The sequence below is a fragment of the Larus michahellis genome, chromosome 3 (assembly GCF_964199755.1).
Source record: "Larus michahellis chromosome 3, bLarMic1.1, whole genome shotgun sequence".
NCBI classification, from domain to species: Eukaryota; Metazoa; Chordata; class Aves; order Charadriiformes; family Laridae; genus Larus; species Larus michahellis.
In genome coordinates, this window is record NC_133898.1 from 7,634,983 (window position 1) to 7,655,378 (window position 20,396).

Genomic DNA, 20,396 nt, shown 5'->3' on the forward strand with positions numbered 1-20,396 from the left:
CCTTGGAACACATATAACTGTGGGAGGGTTCCAGATGACTTTCAGTGGGAGCGCATCGGGCCTGTTAATAACCGGAGCTCTGACTCTCTCTTGATTAGTTCTTTATATGCAGATCATACTATTAAAAAACTGAGGGGGAAGAGGAAAGATAATGATTTTGTAGCTGTTTTTCAGTTAGCTTCCACGCTGTCAGGTTAGACAGCAATGAAAATACAAACTGCCTTCATTTGTCCCATCTGTTCTCATCCGGCCTGTCACTGTATCCCACGTGAGATACTACGCACTGCAAGTGCTTAGTTCTCAAGACAAAGGAATAAATGTTCTGGAGTGCTGCTCACCTGATGTTACACGCGGCCACTGAAATATTGATCACATGCTTCACCACAGAGACAGCGAATCAAGGAGGAATTTTCAGTTGGAAGTTATTTCATGTCGTCAGTGTCTGGGAGGCAGGTCTTCTGATGGTGCTGGCTCTCGGCTACAACTTATTGCAGTAGCTCTTAGAAATGCAGATAGAAGGGAAACCCTGTAATGGAAAGCAACGTTGTCTTTGAGGCAGGGAGAAGCATCAGGCCAATCCTGGGCCTGATGGAGAAACATCTGGGTTTCAAAGCTGTTTGTTGAGTTCAGTGCTGCTTACTGTAAGGAAGGGTAATCTGCACAAAGAATGGCTAAGAGCAGGAAAGCAACTCTTCCAAAGCAACGTAAGGCTGCTGAAATCCCCGAGGTCAAGCAGGGGGAATTCCCGTACACGAAATCAATTGGTTCAGTCGGAATAAGCCTTGTTCCTATTCCCTTGCTTGGCCTTGCTCAGTTGTGGTTAAGTGAGGAGAGTGGATGATAATCATCTGATAATCTTGCTGTTGACCGGCTGTGGAACAGGTGGGTGCCCTGGCTTGTCCTCTTGCCAGTGCCAGCTCCAGGGATGGGTCCAGCATTTGGAGGGAAGTCACAATCTAAACGAGGTGCAGTAGGATGGCTGTTCCACTGCTGAGTGTGTCAGGAGAGAACCTGGAATAGGCAGTGTGTTTGCTCATCTTGCCTATGTTCCTGACTCAGACTGCCCAATTACCCGCCACGACAGAGAGTAACTTTTCTCAGTAATTAGCTAAATAAATTAGGAAAGACTTCCCAGTTATAGGATGCGATTTTTGGTTCAGACCAAAAAGTTAACTAGGTCAACTTACAGCAGAGTCTTTGGTTTGATACAGGAGACCTGACGTGGGAGAGGCTAATGTTCCAAGATGTTGCTCTGTATCTACCAGTGTCACCACAGCTTATCCCAGCTATTCTGGGTTCTTTTGCTCCCAGAATTCTTGGATTTTGTGTTGTGCCACAACCAAGCCAAATTTAAAACTGTGTGTGTGGAAACCAGCCATCTCTTCCACAACAGTTAGCAGGAGACTGCTAATGAAGCCACTGTGCTTAATTACTCTCGTAGATGCATGTTACTAAAGTTTTCCTGTTCATGTTAATATATATTTTTTTTCATCAGACCTTACTCCCTATAACAATAGCAAAACCAGAGCTCCAGGCTGAATATGTTACTTCTAAGCTACAGGTTGCTACTGCATACTGGTATCTGTCACCTCGGTGTTTCGCGCTCTGACTACACTTTAGGTTAACGCATTGATTAATCCAGACGTTAGGTAAAAGACAGATTTTATTTTGGATTGAATATTCATTTTTAAACGGAATATGCTACTTATTTTCCAAAGTCCATGACACATTGGCTTTCTTAGAGATTTATCCAGAACACCTGAAAAAGTACTGAACTGTAGTCAGCCAAGACACTCTTTCCGTATTACAACTTTATTATTTGTCACTTCCTAACTTTCTACAGCCACTTAACTCCACTCAAAGTATTTCAAGGTCTATTGCTCATTCCTAGCTTTTCCATTAACCTCTTCCCGTCGCCCCTAATAAATTACTACTCGGGTTCCTACAGATAAGGTATTTTCATGTCTTCTCTAATGATTTCAGGTGTGCAGTTGCCCTGTAGGATGTGCTCCATTTTGTCTCCATCATGTCTGTAACACAGTAACCTGGTCTTGCATTAGAAAAAGCTGCGTTAAATTTTCTAGGTAATACCTAAAGTAGCCAGAGTGGCCATATTTTTTTTTCCACATGGGAGAAATAAAGTTATCTGGACAAATGTATTAATTTCACATGAGGTCCTGTGTGTTTTTCCCTATGAAGAAGTAACAGTTCTGACTAGGGAGACCCTCCAAAGTTTGTATCAGTTAATTGGTGTCATTACACCGATCTCTGGGGGTATTAGATTCAGCCCCCGCTTTCACATTTTAAAAAAACTACCCCGCCTGAGTCACTGACCAGTACCAACGTAGGCTATGCCAGTTTTACTTTACTCAGAGCGTAAGACAAAACGCAATCCATCACAGCGGTCGGGAATAAAGCACACACAAACACCAGCGCTTTTTCCTTCAGCTTCGCCACCATGTAACGCGCCTTGGGTGCAGGGGACGTTAAAGCATCTACCATAGCATCGACAACTTCACTGCCGTTGGCGCTTCCTTCGCTGAGAATGCGGTTGAAAAAGTTTGCCCGCTCTTGAACGTACTCCTTATTGTAAACTGCCTTTTCCTCTTCACTGAGTTCATTCCAAATCTCTTCGGCACTGACTGGCGGCTGGATTTTTGTAGAGCGTGCATAATTTCCTGGCTGAATAATACAGACCTAAAAGCAAGGTGTAAAACTTTATCAAGATGCAATCAGTCATTCTCAGTTTGATTAAATACTATAGTCAGTTAAACGGATCAAAAGCTTTCTGTAGACAGATTTCTTACAGAAAATGCTGCTTTGTTGAAATTTTAACCTTGAAAACTTGACTGAAATCAAATATATTCCCGTGAAACATTTAAGATTGCAGAGGTGCTTTATTCTGACTTCCTCATTTCGCTCTGATGTTAATGTTCTTGTTTTGACTACTCAGCATACCTTCACAGGATGCAATAGCGCATCTTTGATTTTTATAGAATGCTTAATGGTATAAATGTTTTGACAATACTGAGACAAAGCATTTCAGTATGACTTTGATGTCTCCAAAGTGGAATACTTTGGCTTTTTCACTTAGTGGCGAATGTTGCAATTGGTGATTTTTTTGCCCCAGTTTGGGACAAAAGGAGATGTCAAAGAAAATTAGAAGGTCCTGGGGAAAGAACGGCTGTTTTCCCCAAGTAAGTGTAATTAAAAGGAAAATAGGTGTTGTCAGCCATGTATAGAGGGTACCAAAGGTCCTGGTCTAGCTCTCACTGGTCATTAGCAAATTTCCATAGATTTCTGTGCATGTAGATTTAAACTGAAAGCACACAAATCCTTTGCTGTTCCGCCTGTTTTCTTTGCATGTGGTGTTGCTACTGTTCTGCTAACTCCTGAGGCTTCTGGGGAATTTCAGAGCAGGCTTGAGCACTCACAGTGCGCACGCTTTTCCTCAGTTAGCAGTGGGCATGTTCCAACTATTTGTAGATATGCAACATTAAAAACTCCATGGCATTTAACTGACTTGATTTCTAAAGACTACAACACAAGGTGAGGAAAAACAGTGTTGAGCTGTGTAAAAGACTTGGGGATCTGACAGGTGTTCTCTGGAAAGTCTGTGGGAATATAGAAGCACTGAATGGTTAGAGTTGGAAGGGACCTTAAAGATCACTCAGTTCCAACCCCCCTGCCCTGGGCAGGGACACCTCCCACAGACCAGGTTGCTCCAAGCCCCGTCCAGCCTGGCCTTGAACCCCTCCAGGGATGGGGCAGCCACAGCTTCTCTGGGCAACCTGGGCCAGGGGCTCACCACCCTCACAGCAAAGAATTTCTTCCTAATATCTAATCTAAATCTCCCCTCTTTCAGTTTAAAACTGTAACCCCTCATCCTATCACTGCACTCCCTGATAAAGAATCCCTCCTCATCTTTCCTGTAGCCCTTTTAGGTACTGGAAGGGGCTCTAAGGTCCCCCTGGAGCCTTCTCTTCTCCAGGCTGAACAACCTCAACTCTTTCAGCCTGTCTTCATAGCAGAGGTGCTCCAGCCCTCTAAGCATTTTCATGGCCTCTTCTGGACTTGCTCCAACAGGTCCATGTCCTTCTTGTGCTGGGGGCTCCAAAGCTGGACGCAGTGGGGTACCCAGGTGGGGTCTCACAAGGACAGAGTAGTGGGGCAGAATCGCCTTAATGTCTCCAATCTGCCAACCAGCCCACCCACCAGAGGCCACCACCTGTGTGTCAGTGCTGGCATGGCACAGCAATTGTCACACCGCACGCTGGAGGGGCTGAGGAGCAGGCGCTGTATGTGGGGAGCAGGAAGGGATGCGGGTAAGCTCCTGCAGAGAGACAGCACCCATAGCTGGGGGCATCTCATGCTGCTTCAGGCACGTTTGTCACAGGGCATCCTTGGGAGCCCTCCTTTTGGGTGCTATTTTCAGAATTGTTTAGTGTTAGCCAAACTAATGCCACTAGTCAACTTCCCTCATCTATTTTAAACTAAAGGGTTTTGAAAACTTCATGTTTTGGAGTTTTTTGGAGTTGTCTAGGAGAGAAGGAGATTATACTTTTTTTTCCCCCTTTTCTTGATTTTCTGTAGCCTTTCTCATGGCAGACACATACCCCGTCTCCTGTAGGCAGCCAGCTTGCCTGGCCAGAGTTCAGTGCGACAGAGCCGTAGCTCCATCTGTTCCTTGCCACCTCTGGGCGACTTTCTCCTGAAGGAGCAAAGGGAACGGCAGAGGAGGGGAGGGGAGCACAGGGAAGAGGGACCGTGTATTCTGCAGGCTCTCTGCAGGATAGGTTCTGAGGCAAATGCCAGACAGTGCCTTGCACACAGTGAGAAACAGAAAAATAACTCTCATAGATACTCTGGGAATGTTTGTCAGCCTGGCTCACTGTATTGTGTGCTGGGGCTATTCCGGGGGTGGGGGAACAGTAAAAATCCTAAAACGACCAGAGTAGCTAACCTGTTAAACTAAGCTCTTCCATGCATTTGTGATTATCCTCAGCTAATCGGTTCAAATCCTCATCATGCTGTGTGGTATTAGGATGTGTAAAATCACTTGCATTTTATAGCATTTTATATTTATCCGAGAGGAGCAGTTAATAGATGCATAGCTGTAATTTCTTCCAACACAAAGCTTAGGAACAATGCTGTAAATCTGTGTACGTAAAGAGTACACTGATGTAAATCCTTTAGGGAAGACTTTTAGTGCTTGAGAAGAGTGTTTCAGCAGTGGAGTGACTCCAAGGAAAAGGCCTAGTGAAGCTACTTAGTGATCTAAGCTTCAGGTTTGAATATCAGTGTTGCTTAGACAGGGCACTAAGAGCACTCTTAGAGCCTCTTAGGTTAAGAGAATAAAAATATAATTACTCTGCACAATACTGCCTCTTGCACTCAAGCTGTTCCCGCAAAAAGGAAGGCGCTTCTAAGCACTGATGTTGTGTGACACGAGAGAGAGAAAGAACCCCTCGGGTAGGTGACAAGCCTCCCTTCTCGCTGCAGAGTGCTCACATCTGGGCTCTTTGCTTCCAGAGAAAAGTTTCCGTTACCTGACTCGCGAAGTTTCTCCAGCGTAGAGGATGTGGAGAAAGGGTGGGAGTTGCAGCGTTGGCACAAAGAGAAGATGGGCTATCCCACAGCTTCTCAGAACTGCAAACATCACCCAGGTCTGCTCTCCTCCGTGATTTCTAGCTGACTGATTAGCCATAGACAAACCACCCCTTTCCAAGGGGAAGCTGCACCCACGGATTCAGCTCTGATCTTCATCTTTGTCATTCAGATGCATGGAGCTTACTTTGTACGAGATTATATATTGTTTTCCATACGCTTGTTCTTGTTCCCTTGGCCAAAATTTCCACTCTCACACCATTGTCTGTCACATTGTGCAAGTCGCTTGCTTTTTTTCCCCCCAAAAAAGATGCATTTCTGCTCTGTAGGAAGTTTCAGGAGTGAAACTTCTCTCTTTCTCATATGAAAATCAACATTAGAAATAGCAGGGAGTTTCACACAACAGCTACTTGTTACGTCACTTACCCGGACACCAAACTTCTTCATTTCCAGTCTTAGAGCATCACAAAATCTTTCAACAGCTGCCTTGGTCATAGAATAAATGCCATTTCCCAGAGAAAAATAGGCAATAATGCTGGACATGAAAACAATACGTCCTGGAAAGAAAATAGTGCAAATAACATAACCTCACTCCCAGTCTTTAACATAGAATTGATTTACTCGAGTCTTCTGAACTGCTAATAATGTGGCATTTGGCATGATGCTGTTTTACTACAGAGTACGCCAAAGCTGGGCTGTGTAAGTGTGCAGTCCCAGCACGGTCAGCTCTGTTAAGCAGAGAACTTCACGCAAAAATCTTCCTTCCATCTAGCGGAAGGACAGACGCTGGACTAGACAAAGCATAACACATTCCCAACGTGCTGCCTGTTCCTCCTGAGTCTGAGACAGGATGAAAGCGATGGAAACAATGCGGTCCCCTAAAAATTTCAGACTGAAAAATAGTAATAAAAGACTACGTTAGTAATAGGAGAAGGACTGCAGAGGAGAGGAGCAGATTGTTTCCCTGCAGTGGATATATGACTACTAATACCATTTTTTCTGCGCTAATGATGTCTCTGCACTGAGACCTGGCTTACAGCTGTGCATATAAAGTCAAAAATGGACTGTACGGTGATAAGCTTCACCAGAGAAAGGTGACTTGACAAAATGTGTGCAGCCTTACACTGCCTTGCTGTGATTTCCCTGATCTGTGCTGCTTTTTTTCCCCTTCATAACTCTTGCCAAGTGCAGGCATGCATTAAATAGCAGATATTTCTGATTTGAGGCGCTGCGCTGTGGTTCATTTCCACTGTTTACTTGTAAACTTCTATCACATAGTCATACCATAGAGTAAGAAATGTGTGAATGTGGATATATAAATACCAGAGGTGAGAGAGAAGATGGCCTCGTTGCTAACAATACAGAGAACATAGTTGCATTCCTGTTGCTGTCACAGATGCAGAGAACGTCTGGGCCCCCATCTGACCAAATGCTATAGGCTTGTGGGATATCAAAATGGTATCATGGGAATGCAGTGAAATCTGTCATTCTGAATTAGGTTCCCTGCCTTCCTACACAGCGTCTGGAATCAATCTTACATACGACAACAGAACAACTACCAGCTTGCTGATCAAGACGCTACATCAGCTGGCCCAGCCGTCTGGAAAAGATATGGGGAAACGTTGCTCCTCTCAGAGTAGGATGCTGAATTCTAGGCTGGAGGATGATAACTCCCTTTGCAAGTATTAATAATCTTGAAGTTTTTCTTGGAAAAGGTGCTCATCCTCAAATGGCTGTCAGCCCGTTGCTTCAGAGCACAGCTACTGGGCGGTAGGATGACCTCCGCCTCCTTTATCCAGTAGCGAAGTGATTTGGGGCACAAACCCAGGATGTGGGACACGTCATTTAACTCGTCTCTTTGCCTAAGGTAACTGAAACCCAGCCTTCCCAGGAGGATGCTCCAACATCCATAATTCAAGCTTTTCATTTGGAGAGGTTGCTTGCTGCCCGCAAAACCATGAGCTATAAGATGTCCTGGCTGTTCCTGCAAGGAAGGAGACAGGAAGCCTAAGATTCTTCCTAGAAGTGCCCTGGCCTCCTCTCCTACATAGATGGGACTTGAAAATGGAGTGCGGGCAGTTAATAAAGGCAGCATTGACAGCCATGAGTGTGATGCAGAGCGGTCTTTTGAGATAAGGTACTATGTACGTGCAACCAGCCAGACCCAAATCTTCTAAAAGTTTGCGCATGTGCTTAATATCACACACACGATTAGTCTCTTTCACTTCAAAGTAACCCCTTGCAATTCATGAAGTCAGACAAATGCCTCTGGTGGAGCAGCATCACAGAGTTTTAGCAATAAGTAGGACATCACAGAAAAAAAGTGATGTCTCCGTGTGTAATGGCCACATAACACGCTCACTGGGTATATGCAATAGCACATTCTTTTACACAAACACATCCAGCTTGCCGTATTTTAAAGTTTCTTTTCTTCTTGCATCAGAGTATCATCAACCAAAGGCAACCAAGCAGAAAGCAGCGGAGTAGCCAAAAAGGGGATGCTTTTATCTTACCAACATTTTGTGGAACGGTGGCATCTGGGGCTTCTGGATGAAACCTAGCCCTTACTGTGCTTGATGCTGTATACACACAGAACAAATCCTCACCGTAAAGAGCTTACAACTTAAATAGACAAGCTAAGCAAAAGGGGCAGAAAGGAAAAGGGTGTCTTTCTTTCCCAAATAGAGATGGGGACAGGTAGGGAACAAACTGCAAAGCAGTTGAGACACGCTGCCATGCTGTAGAGGGCTGTTTGAACCATTCCTTCTCAGAAGAAAGGATAAGGCCCACGCGTACGGAGGTCCATGCAAATGCGTTTATCCCCCTGGATACTCATGCATCTCTGTACGGCACTCGTTCACATACTTGAAATTTACTGCCCAAGGTCACAAGAGGATCTTGCTAGGCCTGGAACTGGAAGGCGGGAGTCTCTAGTTCACCTCTGCAGGGTCATCCTTCCTCCTAATCCTTCCATCCTAATTGCCAAACAGTAAAATAGTAAAGCCTAAATAATAAAGTTAAGCAGGACTTTATTGGATCTTTGTGTTTTCTGATTGTCAGTGCTTACAAAGTCTTGCCTGGGCTTAATGATCTACCGTTAGCATTTTTCCTCTCTGTTTTGAGTGAAACACTGAGAGAGTTCATTATTTGTAAATACTTTCTTCTATGTATTGTAATAACAGAATCTTTAAAGGTATTTTTCCCCCTATGACTTTACCCTCTTTTCAGGATCAAGTTGCTCTTTCAGGCCACACAGAAGGAGGCTGTCATTTCAGTTCAATGAGAGACAATTAAGGCTTCTTTTATAGATGCTACATTACCCTGATTATAGTAAGCTAATTATTCTACAACTCTAAATAACAGTGGATTAGCATTACCCTTGTATTTCCTTAGAAGAGGAAGAAATGCCAGGGTTGTCCTGATGCTCCCAAGAAGATTCACATCTGCAAATTTTTCGTATTTCTCCATAGACAGCCACCCTGTCTCGCCAAATGTTGATATTCCTGCATTGTTGACGAGCCCCCAGAAACCTACGGGAGAGAAATGTCTCAACAAGCATCTTACACTGCAAAACAACCACCATTAGGCAACAAAACAACACTAGTGATTTGAACCCTTGGAAACAACTTTTTAGTTGTGTTATCTTTTTGTCTTTTCTACTTACAAGTGCAGGCATGCTTTGTCTAATGAAGGAATGTAATTGTGGTCATTGTCTGGACTATATAAGTCTCAGTGCTATTTAATAATAACTCACTTTATATAGTTGTCTTAAGTTATTTATGAATAACATGATCTGGGAGACTATATCTTACTGCCAATGTGGTGTACCATGATATTTTAATTACTTTAATCCCACCGTGTGCTATGAGGAGCTTTGTGAAAATTATATTAAGCAGTCTAAAGGCTAAGGGGTAATATTTTCAAAGTGTCTGACTAATTTAGGAGCCTAAGGCTTGGCTCCTTTTCCAGGATTTGAGCTTTGATGCCTTCTGAAATCAGCCAGAATCAGGTACATGGGTGCAGCACACTTGGGTAAAGTAACCAAGTAAGGTCAGTGGCTACGGTATTATTTTTTTCATTTTGTACTCTTGGACAACTCTATTCCCCACATAACAATGGGTTCTGGTGCTAAGGAGCCCAGCCCCTCGAAATGCAGTGGGATTCCAGTGTTTACAAGCGGAAATTTATCGGCAGCAAAGCTTGTTCTGACACAATTCTCTGCCGGAAAGCGCAAGCCCTTTAGCCCAAAGCCAGAGAAGGCTTCGTGCGAGCACTCTGCGGTGCTAATAACCGCGACTGGTGGAAGTGCTTTTTCATTGATGTGTGCAGTGCCTGCAGCTTGGAGCTCACGTGCTGACCTGTTCTTACCTTCATAGCACCTCTCTGTAGCTGTACGGTAAAGCGCTGAGTGACACAGTGGTCTTGAAAACATTTCTGTTTCTGTCCTCAAATCCTGACTGAGATATGACTAGGGTGACCAGCAGGGTAACTAAGAAGTGCACAGGGTAGCCTGACTTGCACTGAAATACCTAAGTTTGCAGCCTGTCTCTGCCCGCCTTGACAATTTTGCTTATGCTTTTTTCCCCCCCCAAGAATTCTTGTATGTGTCTGAAGCAAATGATGGTTTTCTGCAGCATCTCCAAGCCTAGGTTTCCGGTGAGGCAGAGTGGGTCACCGTGCCTTTCTCCCTTCCTCTGGCCACAGGGTCTGGGGCATGGCTGTGATGCCAACCCAGCTGCAGCCTCCGGTACCCATGGTGGCAAAGATCTTCTCAGGGGACCTTTGGTCACCCTGGTGAAGGTGCTGCAGAAAGCCTTGGGCTGAACTCTTTTCTTTCTGATTTCTCTGACAAAGCTATTGCGATGATTTCATGGCACCTTCGTCCTTCCAGAGCCCAAGAGCTGCGAATACAGCATTTCATTCACAACAGTAGTTAAAGCTGAAACAGACCATTTTTTAAATTAGTTTGTAAAGCAAACCTCTGTAAGCTTTCCTAACAGGTATACACTACTTGTGTTCTGATACTACGGAATGAAATTGGTGTTTAAACAGAGAAATAGACAAAGTTCTTTCAGTGAATTTGCAGAGCAAAACACTCCAAATCAGGAACTTACCACACAGAACTTAGATAACTCTGCCCTCCAAAGAGAATAACTCATCATTCAGGTCTGCTACCACAGCAATTCTTGACGCTGGACCTCTTTTATAACTTTAGATACAGGCCGACTGCTGTCCTCGTAACGCAGCAGTTTCCTGGGTACTCACCTCTTTTCTACTGCCCCAAATTCTAGTGGAGGGAGGAGAGGAAATGGACCAAAAAATGGACCACTGGAATTGGGCACCCTCGACTTCCTTCTCTTCCTCCTGCCACTGCCCTGTTGTTCCAGGCCTTTCCATCGTTCTGTGGCTTTATTTATCCTTCTTAAAATGGAACTAGCCCCGTGGGACTGACCTCCTTGTAAAATGCTTCAAGAGCAATGGATTAGAGAGTCCTCTGCAAAAGCTAATTATCAATATTTTTGTACTTGCACATGATCTGATCTACAGATGGACTGAGTAGCTGCACACCCCATCTGTTTCTACTTAAGGCTGGAGGTCTCTGTACTCGGGTTTATTTTTACATCAGCTAACTGTAACACAACACAAACTGAAGCCTGGCATCGCTGTAAAAGCTGTTCCCTGATCTTCTCAGCTTTACCTTTTCTAATTAAAAAAAAAAAATACGTCATTTTGCTTCTGCCACTGCATCCTGCACAGCAAGAACTCTTGCTCCACACACCCCCGAGTTCATTAGGGCTTCAGAAATACGGCCATTAGACTTAAGACAGTTTATTTCCTTCCTTTTTCTCTAAACTGTGAAACGCAGAATTTAGCTTGCAGGGCTTAAGTTTTATCTCCAGCTCTTTGCCAGCTTTCCCTCATGCACTTCAAAGGCTCCAGGTGGTTAGTGGTGAGGCCAGTGTCTGTACGTATAAACAGGCTGAGTTCACAGAGTATCAGCTCCTTCTTCCTGTGCAGTGGCCAAATCAAAAGTCAAGAGGAGAAAAACTGGCTTCAGTTAAACTGGAACAGCCTTTTCCAAAGAGAAGAGTAAGTAAAACATAAAAAGAGATTTTGCACAGGGTCAGCTCAAAACATTTTGCTTGCTCTCAAGCGAAACATATTGTTTCTTAGAACGTTTTGGCATTGGCGAATGGCAAATGTTCTGGTATTTTCCACAAATTTTCCTGCCACTTTGGTCAGTTGAATCAATTAGCAACATTCTACCCAAGTAACGAACAGTTCATTATCCCCTTATGCCACTTTTTCAGAAAATTTCCTACCTCCTGAGAAACAACCTGCCCAGCTATGCGCTCAGGGTCCTCGAATCTGCTTTGGTCTTCCTTTCCTGAAATGTTTGTGGTAAAAATTCATGCTGTAAATGTGCCTACCAAATATACTGTATATTTGCTTAGAAAAATGCAGCTTAGGTAACCTGAGAAATATAGTCTTTAGATGGAAATATAGCAGGAAGAGGCACAAGGAAGACTTGAACAGCAGAAGGAGAAAGACATCGCATTTCCTCAGAGTGCCCATGCACAGACACGTTAGGAGAAAGCAGATGATGTTTGGTCTGGAAGGGAAAAATTACTCAGGCTGTCAAAACAAAACTCAATCCGAGCACTCTTTGGGAAGAGGGGTCTCAGAAAATGCTACAGCAGGCAGGGAATAAATGAACTGGAAAGCAGAACTGGACGTCAAAGAGATTTTCACTGATATGTCTGCGTTGGGAAAATGGATCCTGACGACAAAGATTAAGAGCTATAGCAGGGGATCTAAAGAATCACTTTAGGAAACCAAACTTAAGATTAGCGAGGCTTTCAGAAGAACACTAGCTCTCACATAACCTCCCAGCTAATTTCTACTTCAAGACAGGCTGACCAAAAGGCACGTACCCAAAGTCCGTATTTAGGCCTAAAAGATGCCTCATGTTTTTCCAGAAGCTTGGAGAAGTCCTCTTCCTATTCAAGTCAATCAAGCTGTTGCAAAATCAATTGCAAAACCTTTTGAAAATCAGGCTGTTTCTATGTAGGTGCCTACACACAGATAATATCTGAATTCCGCCAGATTTTCTAAACTTGAACGTGTACTCTTGGCATCACTGATCTTCAGGGTTTATCATCTAAACCCGAGCCCAGGCAAAAATGACAGGCTCTCTCCTGAAACATTCCAATCCAATGGTAAAGGAAACCGGCCAAAGGAAGGAGAGTGTGATTTGCTATATTCCTATTGAAAAAATGAAGAGAGGGATCAAGCCAATCTGTGGCGATGCAAGATGTTCATGGTAACAGGCCAGCTGAGACTCCTGAGCTTCAGATACGTACCATCCTTTGCTCGGAATGTTATGCTGTGGTTGTCTTCATTGCGAGGATGAGTCTATTTGAATAGGAATCTGGGCTAAAATATGGGTGTATGGAGTACTGTGATTTGTTCCTGAGATTTTATACATTTTTTGTACATTTTATACTGAATAGTCTACTTAAAGCAGAAAGACTTTTAGATTTTTATAAGTCTACTTATCCTGGGCCCAGGAAATGCCAGAGTACAGCGTTCCTCCGTGACTTTCCTTGCCACCAGCAACTGCTGAGCGAAGCTTCTTGGACTCATTCTCCCCAGAACCAGGAAATTCTCGTGCTTTTCCACGCGGTGAACTGAGTCAGTGGGAGAGAGTGACCCTCACATCCAGTGGAATCCACAATTAGGGGGTTAGGTTTTTCATGGGGAGTCTAGGCAAAAAAATACAGGCTTTACAGTGTAGAACTGCAGCCTGTTCAACTTGGGCGTAGGTTTGAAGCAACTGAGATCTGCCAAAGAAAAAGATCCAGAAGCCCTCGAGCCCTCTGAGCCTCTGTTCATTGACAGCTTCTTGTCTGGAGAGCCCTGCGTTCTAGATTGTAACTCTCTTGCTTTGTCCATATATCAGGTTTGGAACAAGAGTACGTGACGCTGGCCGGGATCGATGGGGTTTACGGAAAAACAAGCAGAAATGAGAGCATTCTGCAAGTTTCAAAGCAGGAAAATAGCGTATAGAGGCGTAACAAACGTGAGAAAACATGTATTTTCATCAACTACACAAAAAGATTTAAGATAAAGGACAAAATTTTGGCTTATCAGTCAGATTAAGATGACTTGGAAGAGAGCATATCTGCCAACATCTGACATTCAAAAAGTCATACCTGTCTGAGATGCACAGTCCATGGAAAGGATAATACTGTAATCGTAAAGAATAAATATTTAATCTTTACCAGGATCCAGGATTTACTCCGAGCTATTCAACCACAGCATGCAGAAAGCGAGCATTGTTTACCTGCTTCCTCTCTGTTTTGGTACATCTTCTGAGGTTTTAGTTTGGAATCCATAGCCCTTGCGCACTTACCATTAAACCTGGAGACAGCTGAAGCGGTTTCCTTGTGACTATTTGTGGAGCGAGAGGAGAATGTTTCAGTGATCTGAATTTAGAAGTGCAGCATGCCGATGTGATGTACGTTACACCTTTGGTACCGGAGTCAAACTGATTATAGTAAAAATGGCATAAAGCGCAGGGAGGGAACAATCCCTAAGCAAATGCCTTGCGATTGCCAGAGACGGATGCCTCGTCTCAGGTTCTCCAGAGAGCTGCTGAACAGAATGATCCTGTTCCGAGGGAGTGCGAGGGAGAGACAGGCAGAGGCAGAACTGTCCATCACACTTACAAGCTAAAATCGACATCCAGAACACTGCCTGCTTTAAAGGTGGATGTTTTCACAGCTTTTAAGTAAGATAATCTATGATCTAGTATAACCCTTCAGCACAATCCACTGGATTCCTGCATCGCTTTGAATTGTTTCTGCAAAACCCAACAACAGATTATTATTTTTTTGTCTGTCCAATGCTTTTTTAAAACAGTCTACTGGATTCACCACCTGCTCTTTGTTCTCCTTATTACAAATATCCAACATGTACTTGATTTTCTGCATGGTTAGTCCTCTGCTGTAGGCCCTGGATGCTGCTGTCTGTGATCCACCAGGGAAAACGTCCTAAGATTTCACTACGGAGCGTTCCTTAACTGGTGGGACACTGAGGCCCACGCTTCGCTGCCCACCCTTTGGGTAGCAGATAAAATGTTCTGTGCAGTCACGTACTCTTCTAATCCTCTAGGTGCTTTCAGAACATAAGTGCAATTACAGATGGTTCAGAATCCTCTTTCCTAACGAAAAAGAATTTCATTGAAGCCAATCGTTGATCCAAATGTAAGAAAATTACAATTCCTGTCTTTGACAAATAAATTGCTTAATACGAGAGATAACCTTCAGTTGAACTCCTAATTGAAACTGTTTTTATAAAGGTAAAATACCAAAGAAAATACCACGTCTGTTTTCAGAGGTGCCAAGAAGGAACACTCCTGCTGAAGTCTTTTGCTTAAAGACTCCACATAAGTAGAGTATCCTCCCAGTTTTGTTACATTTGAGATAAAAATATTTTTGCCCCTATATTTTATAAATTATGAAGGCGGCTCGTGGCATTCACTCCGTTCATATCAGGCATTAAAATAGCTCCTTTGCTCCTTTTTATTTAATAAACTTAGGAGGAAGATTACTTGATAATTGGGAGTTTTCCCAAATGGCGTATGTGCTATCTGGACCTATAAAATTACATTTTCTTTTCTGCCTTTGCAGCGTACCCTCAAAATGCTGCAGCAGAAGAGCCGGCCGACAGAGGAAAAAGGTTTCCTCAAAGGTGTGCTGTGCCTGTGCGTGCCCAGCCCTGCGTTAGGGGTGGAAGAGCCTCACTGACAACCCAGGACACCCCCTGTCCGTGCGCACGTGTGTTCACGCTGCGTTTCAACACCAGCTGGGCCCAAAGTGTCATTCCTGGCCCCTCCAGGAATCCCCGAAATATCTAAGCGTGACTTGCCTTGATCTGAAGGTCCCTAAGCCTGAAGGTCCCAAGTTACTGCAGACTCAAAAGTCTACATGACAGCATGAACATGACCATTGCTTAAGCTGCCAGAATTACAGGATAAATTATCCGTAACCCAGAGTTTCAGATGACCCAGTCCTACGAGCCTGTAAGGGCTTTTGCGAGACATCGGCGTTGTCTCTGCAGCTTGGGAAAGAGCCTGAGAGGGGGACGCGCTGCCTCTTGGTGAGATAAGGTCAAGATCAACCATAAATACACGTACTTAATGAGCAGCACCTAGGCTTTTTCTTTCTTCACTTCTCGTGCTGATGAGCCAGGCAGGCAGAGGCCTTGCATTTCATCATCGTCCCGCGTGCTTTATTCTCCGTTCATATTCCCTGTGTGAGCAGGAACTGTTTGTCTGTAATTCTGAGGGAACCTTACTTCTGAGCCTGAGCAAGCTCTGATCCAGGGGTGTCCCCCCGTATAACTGACAGATTTCCTTTTAAGTGATCCTTCCAGGGACTAGCGTGACAGACCCTGAGTAGTCCCGAGGAGCAGGTGGTTCGGTGTGGCGTGGCAGCCGCTCTCTCTGCATTTTCTGTATTTATTCCCACTTCCACAAGCCATGCCCAGAAGTGCATCACCTTCCCATCGCCTCCAGTGCGCGCACACTCATTCTTCTCCGCTTTCCCCGCAGTTTCCTCCTGTCCGACACCTGGGGAGGGATCCCGGGACCCCCCGCACTCGGGGGTTTCCCCTTCTGGTGGCAGAGAGGTGACAGTCACCCGTGGGCGCCCTGGAGAGCGCACCCACTTTCCACCCTCGGCGTCTTTGCCTAGGCCCCGCTTTGTGTGCTGCCGGGCCAAATAAAATTATCATTGTTATCCCTGATGGCAGTAATTGCCATTCGCACCATCGGTGGCGCCGTGACAGTCCAGCTGTCCCTTGCCGGCAGCCCCTCCCAGCCACTTTTTGGGGGCGCCGGTCCTGCCGCTGCCCGCCGGGCTCGCCCCGCCGCCCCTGTCCCTCCCCCCGCTTCCCCCGGGGTGGTCGCAGGGGTGGCCTCACCTCTCTCGGGCAGGTGGCTGAGCACCAGCTCCTTGGCGGCCATCACGTCGCGGGCGCGGGTGACATCCAGCCGCAGGACGCGCAGGCGGCCGGCGCCGGCCGCCGCCTCCCGCTGCAGCCGCCGCGCCCCGTCGCCGCCGGGGCAGAGGCAGCCGGCGAAGACGGTGAAGCCCAGGCGGTGGAGGCGGAGCGCCAGCAGGTGCCCGAAGCCGCTGTCGCAGCCGGTGATGAGCACGGCCCGCCCGGCCGGCTCCAGCCCCGCCGCCCCGCGCCGCCGCAGCCGGGGCAGCAGCAGGACGAGGAGGAGGAGGAGGAGGAGGAGGAGGAGGAGAGGGGCCGCAGCCCACATGCTGCCCGCACCGCCGCCGCGCCGTCTGGGAGAGAGAAAGGGAGGGATGAAGGCCGCGGGGAGCTCCCTGCCCGCCCGCCATCCCCTCCCCCGGGCAGGCGCCGCCCTCGCCCCGCCGCTCCCCGGGTCCTCCCAGCGGCGGGGGACCGGCAGCCTGGTGGTGCCCGGGGTTCGTGGGGGTCTCTCCCCACCGGGGATGGCGCGGGGGGGCTGTCAGCTGGGTCTGTGCGGCCAAAAAGGGGGGGTTGGGTTGTGCCGAAATGCGGTCGCCGAAGCGGCTGTTCAACCTCTCCGCCGAGCTGGGTTCCGCACAGGCCAATGGCTACAGGCTGGCCACAGGGCGTGAAATGAAAGCAGCACCAGTATTCGTAGATCCCCGAGACGGGGGTTTCTAATACAGCTGCATGACTATGTTATAGTTGTTATATGTTATAGTACAGTATGAAATTGATGCGGGTTTTTGATGGCCCAGGTCTGTGTCCACTGTGTCATGTCACGGGTGCCTCTAGACGCTCCATGGTAGAGGAGAACGTCTGTTTCTTATAGGCTAAAATGACAGTTACACATTGCTGAACAAAGATCCCTGAGAGCTAAGATTACAGGAGAAATTTGATTAGGCAGTGTTTTCTCTGCCCTTTCTTTCATCTGAGAAACTCTCCAAGCAGCGATTGGAAGGGATAGTATGTCATATCTGCCTCCTCTGAGTGAAATGAAATGGTTGAAAGAACCAGATGCCTTTATTAATTGTGATTTAAAGTTGGCTTGTGAAAAACACAAAGGGGCCAGAGTCATTCATTGACATACACAGAGCAGCAGAGGAAGCAGCAGGACTCACCAGGAGAAGGGATGATCCTAAATATTTGCCTAATTTGCATCACTGTAGCTCCACAGTCAGCCTTGTTCACTTTTAGGAGTTGGTCTTAAATACTGGCTGTACCTGGTTGTGGCAGAAGGGTTTCAGAACCGGTGGTGCCTTGCTGTCCATGAGTCCCCAGAAATGGCACTGGCCCCTGCAATCAGCTGCGTTTCATGTTTGCATGGGGAGCCCTTTGCTCTGAAATAGAGTGCTTTGAATGCCATTCTAAGGAGAAAGGGAACAATTAATTGTTTAAATCTCTCTTCCATGGGCCGAGGCCAAGTAAAGAGTGTCTTTACTCTTGTCGGCTGCCCGTCTGTCTGGATTTACTTTAGCTTTAAGTTGTTCACTGCTCTCTCTCTTCTGCAATGCTCAGGTCTCCGGCAGGCATTGCGCAATAGCACTTGCAGCTTCAAGTGGCTTGGAAGAGGAGGTTATGCTTTGCTGCTGGAAGACAAAGTAGGAAGCAGAATGGTTAAACCCAGAAGAAGATATCCAGATACCTGTCCTCGGTTGGATTTATTTGATCATGCTCCATCACACTGGGAGATGCTGCCCTTTTTTAGCCTTCTAAAGATCACTCAGTCTTCTGCGACTATATGAGTCACAAAGCTTTGTCTTTACATTTAAAAAATATTATGCAACCCTCAAAATCATGAGAGTTGATGACAGCCTGTCCTCCAGCCAGCTTCTCTGTCTGGTTCCCTCCGGCATAAAAAGATGGGGAGGGATTCCAGATTCACCTCCTCCGTGCCTCCTACCCACCCCTCCCCCGCGTCTGCCAGTCTCCACTCTCTCAGCTTTCGCGTCCCGTTAATAACAGGAAGATCACAGACAGTGACAAAACCATTCTCCCGAAGAATAAAAGGTGACCCAACTAACCTCTGAATCTTCTGCTGTCTCGATTCCAAATAAACTTCAAAAGATATTAAAAATGTGGCACACAAACGTGGCACGCTCCCGTCTGAGAACAGGAGCGGCATGTTGTCAGAGCAACAGAATAATTTGGCCTGAAAGTTATGGATTAGAACTGTATCCTTCACAGTTAGAAACAACTTTGTGATTACCTAGTCCAGAAAATGAGGCCACTTAGGTCCATTGTGCAGACTATGTGCAGTAGAATTTCTCTATTTGTTGGAATGATTTTCCTCTGTGATAATACTGTTCTGTTCCTAACTCAAATACATACATGTATTTGTAGACACACATACACATTCATACGTGTTAATATTGATATTGAGTTTCTGAAATCCCTTTTTCATCTTTAGAACTCATTTTAAATAAAAACTCTTTAAGTTTTTATCTCTATCTCAGTCTGCTTTACCTCATATGGAATTCAAGTCAGATGTTGTTTTCCTGTAGCAAGTTTAAGCAAAGGTCTGGATTTTGCAGAAGGAGGTGAGGAGGCTGATACCGATGAAGGTCTGAACAAGTCTACACCTAGGACATGCCCAGGGATCTGCCACTCTTCCTGAAAGCCTCTCTGGGAATGGCAACGCTTAAAGTTTTCCTCTAAGTCACCCAATAAGTTTCACAGTGTGAAATAACAAGTTGCTGCAGTTAAAAACTGAAGAACAAGCTTCCCAGAGGCATCACAATCTCTTCTTAGGTCATTAGATAAGCAGATAGTCAAGTGCTGCATCCTTGAGGACCACAGTGGCTGCGGTTCTTCCACACCTTGGAAAATCAGGCCATTTCCAGAAGTGCCAAAACTAAGGATTTAAGGTATTTAAGATTAGGCTCCTCTTGGAAAACAGTACTGCTCAGATCTTACTAACTCTTCAGTTACTGCTCCAAAGGAAATTAGGTGGAACAAAATGACGCTATAACCTTTTTGTTGAGCAGGGGAGTGTTGCCATGTTGTCCCTACCCTCAAACCAGGGTGCATTTCCGAAGGACTGTCAGTTTGTTCTCAGGCACTGGCCGGAAAGGACCACGATAAAGGAGAGCTGGGGTGGGCTGTGCTCCTCCAGTGCCCCCCAGGACTTGCAGCTTGACTTCAGAGGAGAAAGATCTTCTTTTTACCTAGTTCCTGAGATGAGGGTCAGTGGCTGTGGGGAGCAGAGCTTCCTACAGGACATTTAAATAATCTCGCAGATCTTTGTCGAGCGTAGCTCCAGTAGAAATCAAGATACAAGGGAAGGGAGGGGCAACGTAGCTTTTCTCTTCCCGTATTCTCCTTCTGATCTTTTTGCCTCTTCTCACCTCTGTTTATTTTACCCATTCTCTTGTTGCTGTTCCCTCAGCCCCTCATACCTCTACTCCTCCTGGCGGTCTTAGCGCCAATTGGAGCTGTCTCAAAATGTGCCATCTGTCAGGCTCAGTGGTACCCACTCTCAGTAGCGGGTAGGAGGAGTAATGATTTTTGATGTCTTTCTTGCAGCCTCAACTCCCCAGCATCGTGTGGAAGTCATTATTTTTATTTTCTGAAGCAAAGATGAAAATCTGTTGCCTTTTCAAGTAACTGCAGAGCCACACTTGGTTTCACAGGAGTCACTTTTGGTGGAAAGTGTCTTTGTCAAAGCTTCAGAAAAATGCTCAGACTGTGACGGCCTCCTAAAAGCTCCAAATAACCAGGCAAACCTAGGAAACGAT

The 20,396-nt window shown here is 45.7% G+C and overlaps 1 protein-coding gene across 1 annotated transcript; it reads right to left on the reverse strand.

The window, feature by feature from the left end:
• Positions 1-1,650: 1,650 nt before the first annotated feature.
• Positions 1,651-17,053, reverse strand: LOC141740203 (D-beta-hydroxybutyrate dehydrogenase, mitochondrial-like). The gene is made up of 4 exons (XM_074578474.1): positions 16,597-17,053; positions 8,985-9,137; positions 6,034-6,164; positions 1,651-2,697 (listed from the first exon to the last, which is right to left on the reverse strand). Exons 1-4 carry the CDS (start codon positions 16,943-16,945, stop codon positions 2,350-2,352), a joined length of 981 nt encoding a protein of 326 aa, XP_074434575.1. The 5' UTR covers positions 16,946-17,053; the 3' UTR covers positions 1,651-2,349.
• Positions 17,054-20,396: the final 3,343 nt, after the last annotated feature.

What these genes read in the sequence shown, in the direction of transcription:
- LOC141740203 (XM_074578474.1), bottom strand. Translation starts at nt 16,945, where the DNA reads ATGTGGGCTGCGGCCCCTCTCCTCCTCCTCCTCCTCCTCCTCCTCCTC. An exon ending in TCTTCTAAGGAAATACAAGG is followed by an intron (nt 6,165 to 8,984) that starts GTAATGCTAATC and finishes TTTTCTTTCCAG; the next exon opens with GACGTATTGTTTTCATGTCC. An exon ending in TGAAGAAGTTTGGTGTCCGG is followed by an intron (nt 2,698 to 6,033) that starts GTAAGTGACGTA and finishes CCTTGCTTTTAG; the next exon opens with GTCTGTATTATTCAGCCAGG.